The 19,295-nt window shown below is 43.4% G+C and overlaps 1 protein-coding gene across 1 annotated transcript in view; it reads left to right on the top strand.

The window, feature by feature from the left end:
* CHCHD1 (coiled-coil-helix-coiled-coil-helix domain containing 1) overlaps positions 1 to 13,821 on the top strand; it is a 100,744-nt gene extending 86,923 nt beyond the window's left edge. Inside the window, 1 exon segment of the mRNA XM_078643227.1 lies at positions 13,530 to 13,821. Within this exon segment, the coding sequence (XP_078499353.1) occupies positions 13,530 to 13,637 (108 nt within the window). The 3' untranslated portion in view covers positions 13,638 to 13,821.
* Positions 13,822 to 19,295: the final 5,474 nt, after the last annotated feature.

Genomic DNA, 19,295 nt, shown 5'->3' with positions numbered 1-19,295 from the left:
CTCTCTTCCACCCCGCCTCCTTCTCCAACTCCCTGTTCTCTTCTCCTGTGCTGATCTGCAGTTCCCTTTCACCGCCTCCTTCTCTAACTCCCTGTTCTCTTCTCCTGTGCTGATCTGCTGCTCTCTTCCACCCGCCTCCTTCTTTAACTCCCTGTTCTCTTCTGCTGTGCTGATCTGCTGCTCTCTTCCACATACATCCGTCTGTAACAGCACACACATACATACAACCACGCACACACACACACACACACAACCACGCACACAACCACACACACAAACACACACAGCCACACCACACACACAATCTCTCACACAACCACACACACAACCCCACACACAACCCCACACATCACCCAACACACATCACCCAACACACATCACCCAACACACATCACCCAACACACATCACCCAACACACATCACCCAACACACATCACCCAACACACATCACCCAACACACATCACCCAACACACATCACCCAACACACATCACCCAACACACATCACCCAACACACATCACCCAACACACATCACCCAACACACATCACCCAACACACATCACCCAACACACATCACCCAACACACATCACCCAACACACATCACCCAACACACATCACCCAACACACATCACCCAACACACATCACCCAACACTCAACCACTCTCACACATCTATCTATCGCCCTCACTCTATCTGTCTATCGCCCTCACTCTGTCTATCGCCCTCACTCCATCTATCTATCGCCCTCATGCTTTCTATCGCCCTCACGCTTTCTATCACCCTCACACTATCTATCACCCTCACGCTATCTATCTATCACCCTCACGCTAGCTATCTATCACCCTCACGCTAGCTATCTATCACCCTCACGCTATCTATCTATCACCCTCAAGCTATCGCCCTCACGCTATCTATCTATCGCCCTCACGCTATCTATCTATCGCCCTCACGCTATCTATCTATCGCCCTCACGCTATCTATCTATCGCCCTCACGCTAGCTATCTATCACCCTCACGCTATCTATCTATCACCCTCACGCTAGCTATCTATCACCCTCACGCTATCTATCTATCGCCCTCACGCTATCTATCTATCACCCTCTATCTATCTATCGCCCTCTATCTATCTATCGCCCTCTATCTATCTATCGCCCTCACGCTATCTATCTTTCTTCCTCCATCTAGCTATCAAACGCCCTCACTCTATCTATCGCACCACCACACCATCACTCAGGGGCACCACAGCATCACTCAGGGGCACCACAACATCACTCAGGGGCACCACAACATCACTATGCGCTACCACAGATCACTGAACGCCACAGCATCACTCGTCGCCACCACAACATCACTCAGCGCCATCACAGTATCAATCTGTGCAACCATTCAACAACTGGTTCAAATATGTTCTCTCAATGTTTCAAGCTTTATTACAAATGTCACAAAAAAGATGTTAATATTTCACTCCTGTGCTTGGATTTTCGTCACAATAAAATACACTGAACATAATCTTCACAAAAGTTATTTACAAAAGTTTAAGCTATTGCCATAATAAATTACAATAACTTTTATTTAAGTATTAAATATTTAAAAAAAATTAAAAGCCATTATTATTTGTAATATCAATACATCTAAGTCATGTAAATACAAAACATGTTGCATTACAAATGCTATAGGTGTCAAATTTGCAAAAGATAAAAGTTTTGGCTTTGTAAATGACAAAGCTATTAATTTCGCTATTTTCAAAACCAACACATAAATAAAAAACCTGTAATTTACAAGACCAATAGCTCAAACGTTCCTAATGCGAGACCTATCACATTGCAAATGCTTGTTATGCCAGTCTCTTGTGCATATAAACAGACCCCTGTGCGTGCACACAAGTATGGAGTGAGCTGTGTGGCAGAAACCTAAGGCAAGAGTACTATTCGGAAGAAACTATTTTCTAAGCATCTCCTAATATATGTTGCAACATAAATGTGTACAATAAATCATTAGGTTCTAAAGCACAAGCGAAAACATATGACAACGGGTGACTATTTGAGAGACAAGTTCCCACAATTAGTTGCGTCCACTAGCCCATTTCTGTTCAAGGAGGTAGTATGGAGCCAAAAAATAGATGGAACTTAAACAAATAGAAACGTGCAAGGGTTTGTACTATAACCCTATCCTGTTATGTGTAACTTACTATTTGTGAATGTGGGCATCCCCCAGAATAAGTGGATTGGTGGTTTTAATATGATTAGAACTACAACCCATGAAATTGATCACATGAGGTTAAGAAAACGCAAATACATGACTGATGCATTCTGTCCGAAAAGCAAAATAGCGTTGACTGTAACTGGTAGAAAGAAGAGATCAAAGTGAATTCTGCCCCTACCCTCTCGAAAATAAGGAATGTGGCCATTTATTTAAACTTACCAGTAACGTGTTTCAAAGAATATTACCCTGAGGTGTTGGAAACGTCAAAACACTGAATATACCATGTGGAGCACTGCTACCTGTATGCCTTGTTGTGAGCCATGCAGCAGCATCTGGAGAGCAGCGCTGAGGTGCAACACACCCTGCCTGTAAACATCTCAATGGAAATCCATCACATTTAAAGGGAGATTTACGTGGTTAAGAGAAATACTATATATAGTCCTGAAAATGAACATTGGATATATCAAACCCTCTAACTTTAAAACAGTCACAGCCAGAACATGATATTCCTCTCCTGCTGCTGCAAGCATGCCTCTACCAAAATGATAATCTCTGCAAAAACAATTGATGGACAGAATGCAGAACAATGTCATACATTCACCCCAGTACAGAGATCTGGGCTTAACTCCGTTTTTTTTTCTCACCATGCCATTCCAGTTTGAACCCAACCGTATGCAAATTAGTCTTGACCCTGTGCCCACTGGAAACAGTCGAGCCCGAACTGCCAAACTGGGTTCAAGCTGGAATGGCATGGTGAGCAACAAAACGATGGATTAGGCCCAGATCTCTGTACTGGGGTAAATGCGAGAACTGCCTTGTCTCTTTTTGTAACCTCCCTTTAGGAAACCCCCTGTTACATGTGTTGTTACTCCCTAGGTTTTAATTACAGCCTCAAGGCACTATTTTCTTAAAAGGCTTCAGGCAAGACGCACACTTGGCCCTAAGCTAGGCTGGCAGTGGCTACTTCGCTCACTAAAACATCTCCCATTTATATGAGACCATCTATAAATTTTCCTTCATCGGCTCTACATAGAGTACAACCTACCATGAAATTAATGAAATAATTATTTTGTCACATTTTAAAGCTAGTAATTGTATATATGGACATAGCTATTTGAATGTCCTCGTAGTACTGTCTTGCATGCAATGCATTATGGTTAGGGTGGATTTACCATATCTTCTGCAGGGTGCAGTTCCATATGCAACCAAAGAGGTGCACAGTACTAGGGACCTCTAGGAGCAGCTTGTGCTACTGTGCCGAGACATGCAGTGCTGGTGCTGTGCTCACTGGGGACCTCTAGTAGCAGCTTGGGGTACTGCACCGGGCATGCAGTGCTGGCGCCTTGCTCAGTAGGGACATCTAGGAGCAGCTTGCGTTACTGCACCGAGACATGCAGTGCTGGTACCTTGCTCACTAGGGACCTCTAGGAGCTGCTTGCAGTACTTCACCAAGTCACAAAATGCTGCTGCCTTGCTCACTAGGGACCTCTAGGAGCAGCTTGCGGTACTGCACTGAGGCATACAATTCTTGTTCTTGGCTCACTACCCAGGCATTTGCAATGCACTAGGTCTCACATTAGTGAAAGTATGAGCTATTGGAGTTGCATTATTATTTGCAATGTCAATACCTCAAACTATCAGTAATGCGAGACCTATTGAATTGCAAATGCCTGTTCTTACTTGCTTCTGCAAATGACTACGGGGTGTTAATTTTGGTAGGTGTGTGATGTCAACAGGAATCGTTCTGTTAAGTCTTCGGCTCCGTAAAATTACAGTATCTATTTCTAATGTCCTGGAGGTGATTAAATGCAGATTGAGTATTATATTGTGGAAGATGCACTGCTAGTTTTGTGTAGTTAATCGATAGGTTGAAAGTTGGTGGATTTTAGTGGTGCTCAGCCTGGAGGCGTCGAGGGTCCGACGGCGCCGATTGAAATATTTACGGACGTGAGACTAGAGGTACTCTAGTTGCATCCCATGGTTGGCACTCATCATTAGTTGTCTTTCCTTAAGATAAGAAAACGACTTTCATTCAATATTTCAAAACTTGATCATTTATTGTATTTCTTGGTTCAAATATTCCATGTTTGAAAACTCAGTTCAATTTCATTACAGATCATGTTGATCCTTTGCAAAAGTGCAGACACTGTCATTTATGTGGGTCCAATGCATTTCGGGCATTGATGGTAAGCCCTTCGTCAGGGAATTGACACTACAAATAATAATAATGACATAATTTAGTCTGAAACCAAAAGGTAAATGTATACAGACAACAGTACAAAACGGAAACCAACATTACTCAACAAGGAATGATAATTATCAAAATAATACATGTTGAAAAAATCCTATGTGCAGAGAGTGCATAACTGCTATCCATGCAAATAGTGGCTCGGAGTGACAATGTGAGGGTCAGGGTAAATAAGTAAAAACGGGCCGTGTTGGTTCACGATTAAACCGAGTATGTGACAGGGTTATCAGTTTATCTACGTGAATACGCCATAGGGTTTCAATTGCACTTACATGCCTGTTGGTCGGTCGAAATCGTGAGATCTAGGAGAGCCGTCAGCGCCTCTGGGCGTGCGGATCTCGATGAAGCTCGCGTCTAATGACAGTGGAATTATAACCACTCACCTGAAGAGAAATTTGAAGCGAATTTGATCGGCCGGTGGTCTTCTATTGGGGAACGCCGGTAAAAGCAAAGAATTCCCGCGTCAGTTTCATTCAGAAACCGCGATCACATGATTAGTCACGTGTAATCAAGGTGGTGAACAGACTAGGCAATAGCAATGGTTGAGGAGTCTCTAGGAAGAAAGACTCCAGAATACTGGTGATATTACGGACCATGACGGTATGATAAAAAATAAAAATTAAAAATAAAACGGTGTTGTTGTTGTTAATACATCAGTGGTGTGAATTAAGGATTGTGTTTTAAAAAAAGGGGGGGTGGGGAAAGTGTTGTATGTCGATGGTGTAGAGAACATACACATTGACAATCAACTCGATAATCAGAGCAAAATACTTTACAGGTAGCATGCAAATTCTATTCTTTCGTTCAATCCTGTAGGGTTCTGAGTCGATAGTTTCTGAATCCAATAGTTTTCCCTTCTTAATAGGAATTTATTATTGTCTCTCCCTTCTTGTTTGGTTACAGTCTCAAGTACGACGAATTTGATTTGAGAAACGTTGTGGGATTTCTCAACAAAGTGGGCTGATAGTGCTGATTTGGAATTTTTCAATCGAATGTTCGATTTGTGTTCCGTGAGTCGGACTTTGATTCAACGTTCGGTTTTCCCGATGTACATTTTCCCACATGGGCACTTAATTCCATAAATTAGATTGGCAGTATCACAAGTTGCGTTCACTTTGAGTTTGATGGTATGACCTTGACTTGGGTGGTTGATGGTGTTTCCCTTGATTATATTATTGCAGTTACCGCAATTTAGGCAAGGTTTAGTACCTGTGTAGGTGATGTTTTCTACTGGTTTCTGTAGAAGGATTTCTCCCAAGTTTTTAGCCCTAGTATATGCAAATATTGGTGGTTGGATAAATGCATTTTTAAAATCTGGTTCCATATTGAGTATAGCCCAATGCTTCATGATGGTTTGCTTGTATTTATAACTGCTCGTGGAATATTTTGAGACCACTACTATGCGTGTTTGCTCAGTTTTCGTAGTGGGTGTCAAAAGTTTGGATCTGTCCTGTTTGTCAATTTTCAATTTGGTTTCCTCGATTAGGGTCTTGGGGTACCCTCTCTTCGTGAATTTTTGTGACATTTCCATGAGTCTCTGATTGAGTGTTGTTGTGTCCGAGGTAATCCTTTTCACTCTTGCCATTTGTGAATAAGGTAAGTTACGTATTAAATTCGGTTCATGGAAGCTGGAATGTAACAGTAGGTTGTTCCTATCGGTGGGTTTTACGTGCAGGTCTGTGATGAATCCGTTCGGTGTTATAGTAACTTTCACGTCCAGGAAGTTGACCGACGTTGCCGAAATGTCCCAGGTCAGTTGAATCCTTTGGTCAATGGTGTTAAATTTGATGAGTTCCGTTCTCAGTGATTCCTCGGTGTCCGCCCATATGATGAAATAATCGTCGATGTATCGAGTTAGCATTTTAAGATGATTGGTCCAGTTTGTGTTCTTCAGGATATGTTGTTTTTCATACCAATGCATGAACAGATTCGCATATACGGGTGCGGCGGAATTGCCCATAGCCATCCCGGTTAGTTGTTGATACCAGTGGTCTTGGGATTTGAAGTAGCTGTGGTATAAGGTAAAATGCATAAGTTCCATTAGAAACACTTGAAAATCATGGTCTAAATCCGTGTTCAACAGAGCAGATTCCAAAGCTTCTATCCCCATGTTGTGGGGTATGCTTGTGTATAGACTACAAACATCTGCAGTGCATAGGATTACTTTGTCAGTGGGATGGAGTTTGACTTGTTCTAGTTTGAGTAGAAACTGTGTTGTATCTTTTGTATATGTGTCCATGGCTTGAACTGATGGTTGTAGATACCTATCGATCAATTGACCGATAGGTTGATGTAGGCTACCTACTGTGGAGACTATAGGTCTCATAGGAGGGTTTGTGAGATTCTTGTGAATCTTGGGTACCATTTTGAGTATTGGACTTCTCGGGTTGGTGGTAATAAGAAAGTTTTTTGTCCTGTCTGTGATAGTCCCTTGCTTATGTGCCTGATCAATGATGTTTTTTAAGGTGTTAGAATACTCCATGGTAGGGTTGAAATCCAATTGTTTATAGGTTGCCATGTCCGTCACATGTTCAGTGATTTTGTCATTATACATTACTGTGTTCATGATGACAATTGCTCCTCCTTTGTCGGCTTTGGTGAAGGTAATTTTATTGTTCTTTGCCATTCTGTTCAATGTATCCCAGTCCTTTTGTGTCATGTTTTTGCTTTTAGATTTAATATGTTTGATCTTCATGAGGTCTTGCTTGACCAGATTTTCAAACAGGTCAAGTGTTTTGTGGCTGGTAGGGGCTTGAAATGAACTTTGTGGACGTAGTCCCAGTAATTGATCTTTGTCCTGCTGTGGACGTTCTGGTACTATGTTGTCGAAAAAATGTCGCAGTTTAAGTTTTCTCATCAACTTAAAAAAACTCACTTCCAATTCCAGGTGGTCTGTAGAGGTAGTAGGAACAAATGAAGTACCTTTCTCCAATAACTTCATTTCGTATGCATTAAACTTCTGGTCACTGATATTGATTACTAGATGTTCTGTGGTTGGTTTTTCTTTGGTTTCTTCTCCTTCTCCTTGGTTGAAATCGTTGCACTTCTGGTATTCGGAGGGTCCCTTTCTTTCTCTTTTTCCTTTTCTTTGCCCTCTCCTGGGTCTCCTTTTTGGGCTTGGCCCTGGTCTAAAAAAGGACTGCTCTCGTGTGTTCGACTGGTAGTTGGTTCCACTGTAGGTGTGAGGTCTTGTGGAGTTCGTGTGGTTTGTGGTTTACGTGGTCTTTGACCTGCATCGCTGTCGGTAGATGAAGTATCCGTGTTAGAAGTGTAGGGACGGTTTCGTCTTTTTTGGGCGTAAACATCAGCCCAGGTGTAGACCTCTCCCAGTCTATAATCCAAGGTATCCCGCTTAAATTTTCTAACTTTGCGTTCATTGATCTCTCTGGTGTGGCGGTCAATTTGGTTTTTGATATCTTCCAAGGTGGTTTTGAGTTCTTCTTCTGACATCATTTTCGATAATTCGGTTGATGTTTCCTCTATTTCATTGGAAATTTCTTCCAAGATGGAAGAGAGCTCTTGGATGATTAGAAGGATGAGATCCAATGAGCACTTATTAAGTATCTCATACCAGCGTTCCTGGAATTTTTTTGAGTGTTTACATAGAGATGGTTTGAGTGCAATTCTTAGTCCCCGGGGTATGCGTTGGTTTCTGTGGTATTTAATGAGGGTGCTTGCATGTAGTTGTTGATTAGTTTTTCTTTTTGAAAGGTAAAGTAATTGTTTTATATTTTGCTCCTTTGATCGAATTGATGTTTCCTGTGTTAGTTCCTCCCTGATGAGAGAATATATTTGGTCCACATCTTTGGCTTCAAAAGCGAATGTAGAGGCTCTGGCCTCTGTACTTTTGGAAATGTCTTCGTAGTTGCTCATGTTGAACAGTTTATGCCAATGAGTTTGTTTGGTGCGTGCTATCACTCCAATGGACACTGAGAAGATAATAGTATTATATTGTGGAAGATGCACTGCTAGTTTTGTGTAGTTAATCGATAGGTTGAAAGTTGGTGGATTTTAGTGGTGCTCAGCCTGGAGGCGTCGAGGGTCCGACGGCGCCGATTGAAATATTTACGGACGTGAGACTAGAGGTACTCTAGTTGCATCCCATGGTTGGCACTCATCATTAGTTGTCTTTCCTTAAGATAAGAAAACGACTTTCATTCAATATTTCAAAACTTGATCATTTATTGTATTTCTTGGTTCAAATATTCCATGTTTGAAAACTCAGTTCAATTTCATTACAGATCATGTTGATCCTTTGCAAAAGTGCAGACACTGTCATTTATGTGGGTCCAATGCATTTCGGGCATTGATGGTAAGCCCTTCGTCAGGGAATTGACACTACAAATAATACTAATGACATAATTTAGTCTGAAACCAAAAGGTAAATGTATACAGACAACAGTACAAAACGGAAACCAACATTACTCAACAAGGAATGATAATTATCAAAATAATACATGTTGAAAAAATCCTATGTGCAGAGAGTGCATAACTGCTATCCATGCAAATAGTGGCTCGGAGTGACAATGTGAGGGTCAGGGTAAATAAGTAAAAACGGGCCGTGTTGGTTCACGATTAAACCGAGTATGTGACAGGGTTATCAGTTTATCTACGTGAATACGCCATAGGGTTTCAATTGCACTTACATGCCTGTTGGTCGGTCGAAATCGTGAGATCTAGGAAAGGAGAAATAAACAAAGAGAGCCGTCAGCGCCTCTGGGCGTGCGGATCTCGATGAAGCTCGCGTCTAATGACAGTGGAATTATAACCACTCACCTGAAGAGAAATTTGAAGCGAATTTGATCGGCCGGTGGTCTTCTATTGGGGAACGCCGGTAAAAGCAAAGAATTCCCGCGTCAGTTTCATTCAGAAACCGCGATCACATGATTAGTCACGTGTAATCAAGGTGGTGAACAGACTAGGCAATAGCAATGGTTGAGGAGTCTCTAGGAAGAAAGACTCCAGAATACTGGTGATATTACGGACCATGACGGTATGATAAAAAATAAAAATTAAAAATAAAACGGTGTTGTTGTTGTTAATACATCAGTGGTGTGAATTAAGGATTGTGTTTTAAAAAAAGGGGGGGTGGGGAAAGTGTTGTATGTCGATGGTGTAGAGAACATACACATTGACAATCAACTCGATAATCAGAGCAAAATACTTTACAGGTAGCATGCAAATTCTATTCTTTCGTTCAATCCTGTAGGGTTCTGAGTCGATAGTTTCTGAATCCAATAGTTTTCCCTTCTTAATAGGAATTTATTATTGTCTCTCCCTTCTTGTTTGGTTACAGTCTCAAGTACGACGAATTTGATTTGAGAAACGTTGTGGGATTTCTCAACAAAGTGGGCTGATAGTGCTGATTTGGAATTTTTCAATCGAATGTTCGATTTGTGTTCCGTGAGTCGGACTTTGATTCGACGTTCGGTTTTCCCGATGTACATTTTCCCACATGGGCACTTAATTCCATAAATTAGATTGGCAGTATCACAAGTTGCGTTCACTTTGAGTTTGATGGTATGACCTTGACTTGGGTGGTTGATGGTGTTTCCCTTGATTATATTATTGCAGTTACCGCAATTTAGGCAAGGTTTAGTACCTGTGTAGGTGATGTTTTCTACTGGTTTCTGTAGAAGGATTTCTCCCAAGTTTTTAGCCCTAGTATATGCAAATATTGGTGGTTGGATAAATGCATTTTTAAAATCTGGTTCCATATTGAGTATAGCCCAATGCTTCATGATGGTTTGCTTGTATTTATAACTGCTCGTGGAATATTTTGAGACCACTACTATGCGTGTTTGCTCAGTTTTCGTAGTGGGTGTCAAAAGTTTGGATCTGTCCTGTTTGTCAATTTTCAATTTGGTTTCCTCGATTAGGGTCTTGGGGTACCCTCTCTTCGTGAATTTTTGTGACATTTCCATGAGTCTCTGATTGAGTGTTGTTGTGTCCGAGGTAATCCTTTTCACTCTTGCCATTTGTGAATAAGGTAAGTTACGTATTAAATTCGGTTCATGGAAGCTGGAATGTAACAGTAGGTTGTTCCTATCGGTGGGTTTTACGTGCAGGTCTGTGATGAATCCGTTCGGTGTTATAGTAACTTTCACATCCAGGAAGTTGACCGACGTTGCCGAAATGTCCCAGGTCAGTTGAATCCTTTGGTCAATGGTGTTAAATTTGATGAGTTCCGTTCTCAGTGATTCCTCGGTGTCCGCCCATATGATGAAATAATCGTCGATGTATCGAGTTAGCATTTTAAGATGATTGGTCCAGTTTGTGTTCTTCAGGATATGTTGTTTTTCATACCAATGCATGAACAGATTCGCATATACGGGTGCGGCGGAATTGCCCATAGCCATCCCGGTTAGTTGTTGATACCAGTGGTCTTGGGATTTGAAGTAGCTGTGGTATAAGGTAAAATGCATAAGTTCCATTAGAAACACTTGAAAATCATGGTCTAAATCCGTGTTCAACAGAGCAGATTCCAAAGCTTCTATCCCCATGTTGTGGGGTATGCTTGTGTATAGACTACAAACATCTGCAGTGCATAGGATTACTTTGTCAGTGGGATGGAGTTTGACTTGTTCTAGTTTGAGTAGAAACTGTGTTGTATCTTTTGTATATGTGTCCATGGCTTGAACTGATGGTTGTAGATACCTATCGATCAATTGACCGATAGGTTGATGTAGGCTACCTACTGTGGAGACTATAGGTCTCATAGGAGGGTTTGTGAGATTCTTGTGAATCTTGGGTACCATTTTGAGTATTGGACTTCTCGGGTTGGTGGTAATAAGAAAGTTTTTTGTCCTGTCTGTGATAGTCCCTTGCTTATGTGCCTGATCAATGATGTTTTTTAAGGTGTTAGAATACTCCATGGTAGGGTTGAAATCCAATTGTTTATAGGTTGCCATGTCCGTCACATGTTCAGTGATTTTGTCATTATACATTACTGTGTTCATGATGACAATTGCTCCTCCTTTGTCGGCTTTGGTGAAGGTAATTTTATTGTTCTTTGCCATTCTGTTCAATGTATCCCAGTCCTTTTGTGTCATGTTTTTGCTTTTAGATTTAATATGTTTGATCTTCATGAGGTCTTGCTTGACCAGATTTTCAAACAGGTCAAGGTACGAAAACTGAGCAAACACGCATAGTAGTGGTCTCAAAATATTCCACGAGCAGTTATAAATACAAGCAAACCATCATGAAGCATTGGGCTATACTCAATATGGAACCAGATTTTAAAAATGCATTTATCCAACCACCAATATTTGCATATACTAGGGCTAAAAACTTGGGAGAAATCCTTCTACAGAAACCAGTAGAAAACATCACCTACACAGGTACTAAACCTTGCCTAAATTGCGGTAACTGCAATAATATAATCAAGGGAAACACCATCAACCACCCAAGTCAAGGTCATACCATCAAACTCAAAGTGAACGCAACTTGTGATACTGCCAATCTAATTTATGGAATTAAGTGCCCATGTGGGAAAATGTACATCGGGAAAACCGAACGTCGAATCAAAGTCCGACTCACGGAACACAAATCGAACATTCGATTGAAAAATTCCAAATCAGCACTATCAGCCCACTTTGTTGAGAAATCCCACAACGTTTCTCAAATCAAATTCGTCGTACTTGAGACTGTAACCAAACAAGAAGGGAGAGACAATAATAAATTCCTATTAAGAAGGGAAAACTATTGGATTCAGAAACTATCGACTCAGAACCCTACAGGATTGAACGAAAGAATAGAATTTGCATGCTACCTGTAAAGTATTTTGCTCTGATTATCGAGTTGATTGTCAATGTGTATGTTCTCTACACCATCGACATACAACACTTTCCCCACCCCCCCTTTTTTTAAAACACAATCCTTAATTCACACCACTGATGTATTAACAACAACAACACCGTTTTATTTTTAATTTTTATTTTTTATCATACCGTCATGGTCCGTAATATCACCAGTATTCTGGAGTCTTTCTTCCTAGAGACTCCTCAACCATTGCTATTGCCTAGTCTGTTCACCACCTTGATTACACGTGACTAATCATGTGATCGCGGTTTCTGAATGAAACTGACGCGGGAATTCTTTGCTTTTACCGGCGTTCCCCAATAGAAGACCACCGGCCGATCAAATTCGCTTCAAATTTCTCTTCAGGTGAGTGGTTATAATTCCACTGTCATTAGACGCGAGCTTCATCGAGATCCGCACGCCCAGAGGCGCTGACGGCTCTCTTTGTTTATTTCTCCTTTCCTAGATCTCACGATTTCGACCGACCAACAGGCATGTAAGTGCAATTGAAACCCTATGGCGTATTCACGTAGATAAACTGATAACCCTGTCACATACTCGGTTTAATCGTGAACCAACACGGCCCGTTTTTACTTATTTACCCTGACCCTCACATTGTCACTCCGAGCCACTATTTGCATGGATAGCAGTTATGCACTCTCTGCACATAGGATTTTTTCAACATGTATTATTTTGATAATTATCATTCCTTGTTGAGTAATGTTGGTTTCCGTTTTGTACTGTTGTCTGTATACATTTACCTTTTGGTTTCAGACTAAATTATGTCATTATTATTATTTGTAGTGTCAATTCCCTGACGAAGGGCTTACCATCAATGCCCGAAATGCATTGGACCCACATAAATGACAGTGTCTGCACTTTTGCAAAGGATCAACATGATCTGCAATGAAATTGAACTGAGTTTTCAAACATGGAATATTTGAACCAAGAAATACAATAAATGATCAAGTTTTGAAATATTGAATGAAAGTCGTTTTCTTATCTTAAGGAAAGACAACTAATGATGAGTGCCAACCATGGGATGCAACTAGAGTACCTCTAGTCTCACGTCCGTAAATAAATGCAGATTGAGGCCATTTTAACATACCCAGTGCATAATCGGCTACATTTTGAGGGGCATAAAATGGCAAGAGTAGTACAGTTCTTGAGAATTAATATTTGATGCAGTTCTTATATTCTGCAATCTGTGGAGTGGACTTTTGGTTTTGTACATATTAAAAACTGTTTCGCACGCTAATGCTTTTTTTTTCTTTTCAGGCAAAACGCAAGGCTGGGAAAAACGCAGAGAGCCAATCGGGCCATTTGCCACCTAATAAAGTGAATCTGCTGCTCAGAAGATTTCCAAACATCAAACATGAGATTTAAACGATATTTCTCTTGCTATTTCCCTGCATCCCTTCTGCAGGGGATAGGCTTTGTCCTTAGCCCGTCTACTTTGCTTAAGGATGTAAAACTGTTCAGAATGGCAAATGAACGTAATAATAGGGCTTTTCCAAACTGTCTCTGTATATAAAATTGTTTTTTGGAAATTAAATTCAACAGAAAGGTTGTCCCGACGTGTTGTGTAAAATCCTCTTGTGCGTAGAATGAATGTACTCATGGATAAATGCACAATGTAAATATACGCTAACTAAAGTATTAAATCATTTAAATTTTTTTAAACCAAATATCGTTCTTTTTTTCTTGAGAAAGTCCGTCAGCGTAGCGCTGGCTATTTGCACATATCTAAAACAGATCCTGCAGCTGTAGGCAGGGTGTAGGGGAGAAACTGTAGCGAGTGTTGTGGGAAGGTCGTGAGAAACCATAATTGGATTTATATTCTTTTTGGGGGCGGAGGGGGTATTGTTCAGTGTTGTGAGTAAATCTAGTAATGATAGGGGGTTATTTAAGGAAAGCAAGAGCTGTTAAGCTTTCCAAACACTGCCTGGATTTTGTTTTAAATAATCTCTACTCTCCTAATATTAAAATGTCCTAGCTATTTTGAGTCACCATCAATACTGTTCCGTTGGTAGCCAATCGTTGGCCCTGAAATTAAATATTCTATCCAAGCTCAACAAAATTGTGTTTTTTTTAATTTCTTTTTAACAGATTTGCAATTTCAGACTGGATATTGATTTCAGAACTGACATGACAAAGCAGATAGCTTTTGTCAATTTTACTCCCTGAGAGCAGGAACAACCTGCCCCCAATGGACACTGCTTCTGCTTTCTTTCCTGAAGTATGTCTGGTACAAGCAACCATTAATGCCAACAAGAAACACAGTCAATATTTATAATTTAAAGGTATCATCTATGCAGAGAGCAGGAAATCTATTTACTGCAAATCTACAAACACTAATACTATGCTTTCATGATTCACCTTAGACTAAACATCCTGGAATACGCAGTGCAGTTGACTTGAAATGTAGGTGGTCCTATTTACATCAACATTTCCATTCCTGTATTTTCTTTAAAAGAAGTGATGGAAAATATTATTACCCTAAAGAATCTACCTAGAGGGGGCGTGGCTAAGATGGTGGCACGATAGGACGTGGAATCCTGCCAAGTTTTAGCTTTGATATATCACCCACCTGGAGTGCCATCCGGCAATCTGCGGTGATGGAGTGACCTTGGCGGCTGATCCTGCAGCAGTGAGCCGATTCCCTTTTGCCGCAACCCCATAATTGCGGTCCTCTGCAGCGACGTGTGGTGACGGCCGATAGAGCCTATAGCTGAGTGCGGCCCAGCCGGAGCTCCCGTGGCAGTCGCCTGGGAGTGTTGACCCGCAGTGGGGATTGGAGCCGCGGGTCAGTGGAGTGCCCACCTGCGAGGGACTTAGCTGAGAGCAGGCAGCGAGGTGGCTGGTGTTACTGCCGTGGTGAGGAGACCCGCATATGAGCCATTTTGGGGCTCTGCTTCCGCTGACTGGCCTCACCTCTGGCGGGAGTTGGTGTGTCGGGGTCAGGGAGGAGCACGGCTATTGCTCCAGATCGGCTCCCCGGTAGTGGCCCGCGTTGCTGCTCTCTCCGAGCATGGCACTGCTGGAGGCGCCGGGTTTTGTCCTGGCCCCGGATGAGGAGGGGCGGTTGGCGGCAACGAGTAGCACCTGAGGTGACGAGCGAGCGGGCCTGATTTGCAGGGGCGGCTCGGGGAGGCCGCTCTCGGTCCGCGGTGGACAGTGAATGCTGGTGCACAGCAATTGTATTTCGCCGAGGGGGTTTGGAGTGTCATCCTGGGAGTCCCCTGTTGGAGAGTAGGATCTGCTTCCTATGGTTACCCCCACTTTTTGCTGTGTTTCACTGGTTTATCGACTTTAGTCTGGCTGTGGCCCTGCTAATCAGGACCACAGCCTAGCTGTTCTCTCTCTAAATTGATTGCATGTACTTTAGGAACATACCAGATTGGTTACTGAGTTAACTTGTGAGCCCCTAGTATATGGTACCTTAGGTACCAAGGGCATAGGTACCCCAGAGGCCTACCAGGGGCTGAAGCATGTATTATGCCACCCCTGGGAAGCCTTCCAAAATGGCACCACAGGTCTGCCCTTGCAGCCTGGGTAAGGTGGTGTAAGCACCCCTTACTTAGATATAGTATACCTATATCTACCTATACGTAGACACATAGTAACCTATAAGTCACTCCTATGAAAGTCCTTGACAATCCTGAAGGCAGAGCGCTTGGTTTTGTGTGAGAGGGTGCCCTAGCAAGAGCTGAGCCCCTTTGCAGCTTTCGGAAACCCTTCCTTATAGTTGTTCTATGATACAGTCATACCATATACTCTTAAGTGCATTATAACCTTGCGGTGAATGCTAACTTTGGTTTGGCTGCATCAAAACATGTCGTATTTGGTGTCAAACACTTTGGAATCCTACCGCACGTCAGTTCTGGTGGCGGAGGTAGAATACCACCCTTCTAGAGGGAGAAGATATGTACACACTGGTACACCCGGTAAATGTTTAAACGAGCCTCAGCATCACAAAATGGATGCTGCTGCCACAGGCACGAGTCTGACCTCCTGCTGCTGGATGAAACTCCGGCAGGGGAGGCCTGGACAATAGGTTTCCTGTCTAGGGAGGTGCCAGCACCTCCTGAGACAGGCTTTAGTGTATTGGGGCATGGTGGCTTGCATTCAGGGAATGCTTTTCAGACACTGCCTGGGGCACAAAAGGTGCTCCATGATCCTCATGTGAAGCGCTCTGATACCTCCAGGTCAAGCCAGCGCTATATAAGACTTTGCAAATAAAAATAAATAAATGCATTTCCCAGTTCAAACCGGTTGCTGGGGCACTCAGCCCCAGCTCTGGCGCGAAACTGGACAAAGTGGAAGGGGTTTAACCACCCTTTCCCCAGGTCCTCCCGTAGCTCAGAGGCCTACACTCCACAAGTGTTCCGTGGGCCAGCTTCCTGCATTCCCGCTCGAGGCTTCTTTGTGATTCCTAGTCCGTTGGCTAGTGGGTCCCCACAAAGGACAATCCTTTGTTTCTTGGGCTTCCCTGGTTGCTCCAGACGTGCCCTGACTCCCCTCCAAAGGGTGGGTCCCTCAGACCTTGCTGGTCTGCACCGAAGCCAATCTTGTCATCTTGTGTGGGTTGCTGTTGCCAAGGCTTGTTGGGTCCAATCCGGATACCAACGCTGCAGCACTCGACCTCCTTCGTGGGACAGCTCGAATCCAGCTCCTGGTTGTCGTCGACGCCGCCTAGACCTTGTGGCTGAAGAGTCAAGTTTCACCTCCTTCACTTGAAAGCACCCGACATCAACTGGCATCTTCTTGTCACCATCCTGGTCACTGGCTAGTGACCCAAACTCTGTCCCCTCTGCTTTCAAGTTCTTCAGATCTCCGATCCACCCTTGGATCCATCCGGACACTTTTCTCCTGGTCGCCTGCAGCACTTCTTTGCAGTTCTCCATAAGAATTGACGTCGAAACCCGACACGAAAAGACACCCATGCACTCGGCTTCCCTGGGTGCGGTAACACAAGTACTTTGGTGCTCCCGTGGATCTTGACTCTGGAAGTGTCCAGTACTGAAGGAGTTCCCTCGCATTCCACTCCTAAGTGTCCTAAATCTTTACCTTTGTAACTTAAACTTTCTCCATAGAAGTCAATGGTGATTGACGGTTGTGTTTAGACACTGCACACGTCCCCCGTGGGTCTCCTGCTTCCCTACCTTGGGTGGTTCCTGGTTGCCCCAGCCGTTCTACAGGCTCTAGGCCTGGTTTCTATGTTGAAAGCGGTACTTATACCACTTTCTTAGTATATGGTTTGTGAGGTCCCTAGGGCAAAACGTATACTGTGCCAATTTACTGTGTGCTATTTAAGTCCTTGTATTGTACTTTAGCCTCTAGCCTCATAAAGAGACTAGAGGGGTTGTGCTTTGAATAAATACATATATTTTACATATATACCTTGTGTGGTGTACTTTCATTTGATTATTCAAAAGATTATAGACTGGTAAAACAAGCTGCTTTACATTCCTTCAAGAATTAGCCTGAAGGCTGCTCTCCACAGCTACCACTAGGATAGCTTTTTGTATTAAGGTTGTCTTAAACCTACCATCAATAAGGGTCATTTGGACTGGTGCAAGGTGCCCACTAGAATAGTGGACATCATATGCAAGGTCATCTTCTCACAACCCCCCTGCTGAGATCGGTCTGCGGGGCTCCACGCATGGCCTGGCTGCAAAGTGAGCTTGTTTGGCGGTGGAAGGAGATACCCCACCCTCCTTGTGGCTGAAACTGCGGGAGCAATGGGGGCTTGAGAGAAGGCGATATTGATACTGTGCGTGGGCTGCAGGGAGTGCGTACCTGGTGCTCCTATGATAAGCCGGGTAGTGCAGTAACTCTGGGGGTTAAGTCTTCCTGCGTACATGGTGCGAACAGAGGCCCGGTGAGGAATGCTGCCTGGTGCCGGTCCGGGCAGGGAGTGGCGGGAAGGAGGGTGCAACTTTATTTATTTTTATTTGCAAAGCCTTATATAGCGCTGGCTAGACCTGGAGGTATCGGAGCGCTTTACATGAGGATCAGTGAGTTACACGTTACATAATTACATAGACGGGTATAGACATAGGAGAAAAAATATGAAAATTACACAATAATGTGAGTTATTATCACGTAAAACACGTCTTATGGGGAGAAAAAAGCTAGAGGGGAATGGTAACCAGGGTTAAGGAATGCAGGAAGGAAACAACGGGGAGGCGAGGAAAACAATGTCCGATGTCTGGCTAGGTAGGTGTCGGCTGAGGGGTGAACCAGAGTTAAACTCCTCTACAGCTGCATAGGACAGCTCCACCGGGCATCAGCCAAGGTTGCTCGGGCACCGCGGTAAGTCCAGTCAGTTATGGTTTCCGCCCATGGGCCATCGTCAAAGTTCCATCAAGAGCACCGGTCACGGTGTTGCTGGGAAACACCGTCTGCCTCATCCTCCAGCTCGCCCCTAGGTCAAAAGTGGAGAGAGGTGGAAGGGACAGTTCCAAAGTCTGCAGATCTTCCCCATTTCCAGCAGCAGTGGTGAGTTTGGGGCATTTGAGCAGGCTCCTAGTGGTAGGGGGACCCTGGGCGCTTCGGAGTGCTCATCCCCTAGATACTCCGGAGCAGTCTCCTTGCATACTCCTGCAGACGTACCTCTCTCGGAAGCTCCGCTTCCGCTGGGCTTATGGCTGCAGGAAGGTTTCCCAATCTATGGTCTGGCCTGGGGACAGGTGAGGTGAAAAACTTGCCTCATTGCCTTTTTCCTTCAGCTCTTCCTTGGACTTCTGAGACTGCCATGGATGTGGCAAATCTCTGAGGATAGAGCAACTCAGGAAAGGAAACAAACTTGATGCCACCCTGCCCTACAGCTCTCAGCACCTCCGGCACCTCCTGAACCCTCCTGTACCAGCATAATATTAATGGTAACTCTAATAGCTTTTCTTTTTCTCTCTTGCTGACGGAAACCCGTGCGTCTATCAGGATCTTAAGTTCCTCTCCCCTGCTTCGTGTTACGGCAGAAGGAGGCAGGCAGAAGCAATCCAGGCTTTCTCGGCAAACGCCATCCTTCTAACGCGCATC

The sequence above is a fragment of the Lissotriton helveticus genome, chromosome 5_1, assembly GCF_964261635.1.
Source record: "Lissotriton helveticus chromosome 5_1, aLisHel1.1, whole genome shotgun sequence".
Classification (NCBI taxonomy): domain Eukaryota; kingdom Metazoa; phylum Chordata; class Amphibia; order Caudata; family Salamandridae; genus Lissotriton; species Lissotriton helveticus.
The sequence above is the reverse complement of the archived record's forward strand: the minus strand, read 5'-3'. Positions and strand labels throughout refer to the sequence as shown.